Source organism: Aplysia californica, unplaced genomic scaffold, assembly GCF_000002075.1.
Source record: "Aplysia californica isolate F4 #8 unplaced genomic scaffold, AplCal3.0 scaffold00200, whole genome shotgun sequence".
Classification (NCBI taxonomy): Eukaryota; Metazoa; Mollusca; class Gastropoda; order Aplysiida; family Aplysiidae; genus Aplysia; species Aplysia californica.
The window spans coordinates 426,404-427,592 of record NW_004797470.1 but is presented as its reverse complement, the minus strand read 5'-3'; the positions used below and the strand labels follow the sequence as shown (position 1 = coordinate 427,592).

General features: G+C 42.2%; 1 protein-coding gene across 1 annotated transcript in view; it reads right to left on the bottom strand.

Annotated features, from left to right (window-relative positions):
- The window catches only part of LOC106010962 (thymidine kinase 2, mitochondrial), a gene marked incomplete in the record, with an annotated part of 39,157 nt that overhangs the window by 16,851 nt on the left and 21,117 nt on the right, over positions 1 to 1,189 (bottom strand). The window contains 1 exon segment of the mRNA XM_035969951.1: positions 337 to 424. Coding sequence (XP_035825844.1) covers positions 337 to 424 — 88 coding nt within the window.

Below are 1,189 nucleotides of genomic sequence, written 5' to 3'. Positions count from 1 at the left end.
TTATTATTACCCACTTTCGTGAAATGTGACGTCAATATTTTTGAGTTACAGAATGTTATGTCAAGCTTTTTGCGAATGCAATTCTTGCATATCAATCATGATGACTCCGAATATTCTTACAAGTTTGATAGAGCACATAGAGCATCTGTTTTATGTCATCATTGTCTTAGTCACTCAAAAAGGCCGATAATTTCACTATAATAATAAATAGCATTTGTATAGCGCAAATCCCCTCTCAACAGCAGGCTCTATGTGCTTTACACTATATTATTACCCCAGCAGACCATAGAACACTCCGAAACATTCTCAGCTTTCCGGGATTAATCTCATGATTACCGTAGAGATCCACTTTGATTTGGAGAGCATCCACAATCCAGTCGTGCCATTGGGACAGGACAGAGTGTTCGATTGTCGTCATTTTTCCGCTAGGGAGAGACAGAACAAGGATCCTTGCTCATTCTTTTTTTGGTGAGAGTTTTATGGCATTTGCAACACAATAAGGTCATATAAGTACCGAAGAATAGATGGGTTACAAGAGAGTAAAATACACAAAAAAGGAGGAGAGATAGAAACGACAGTAGTTTGATAGGAAAGAAGGAGCAAACCACACAAGAGCACCCGCCAACCACCCACGATCCTTGCTCAAATGAGGGTCACTACATTCAGAGACTATGATGGTTCTATTTTGTTTTGATTGTCAATCCAACAAGACATGATGTTCCTATCAAACATCTATCGTCCTTATCTCTCCTTCTTTTTTTGTGTTTGTTACTTTCTTGTAACACCTCTAATCTTCGGCACTTATATGACCGTATCGTGTTGCAAGTGCCGTAAAACTCTTACTAAAACTATAAAAGACATGGTGATAATGAAAATCCTCCCCCCTGCCCCAGATGCAGACAGCTCATTCTATGCCAGAGGGGAGAAGAAATATTGTACAGGACAACTGAGAGGAAACATTCGGGTCTAGTGTGACGTCAGTCTGGGGATTGTACGTCAGTCTGGGGATTGTACGTCAGTCTGGGGATTGTACGTCAGTCTGGGGATTGTACGTCAGTCTGGGGAGTGTACGTCAGTCTGGGGAGTGTACGTCAGTCTGGGGAGTGTACGTCAGTCTGGGGATTGTACGTCAGTCTGGGGATTGTACGTCAGTCTGGGGATTGTACGTCAGTCTGGGGATTGTACGTCA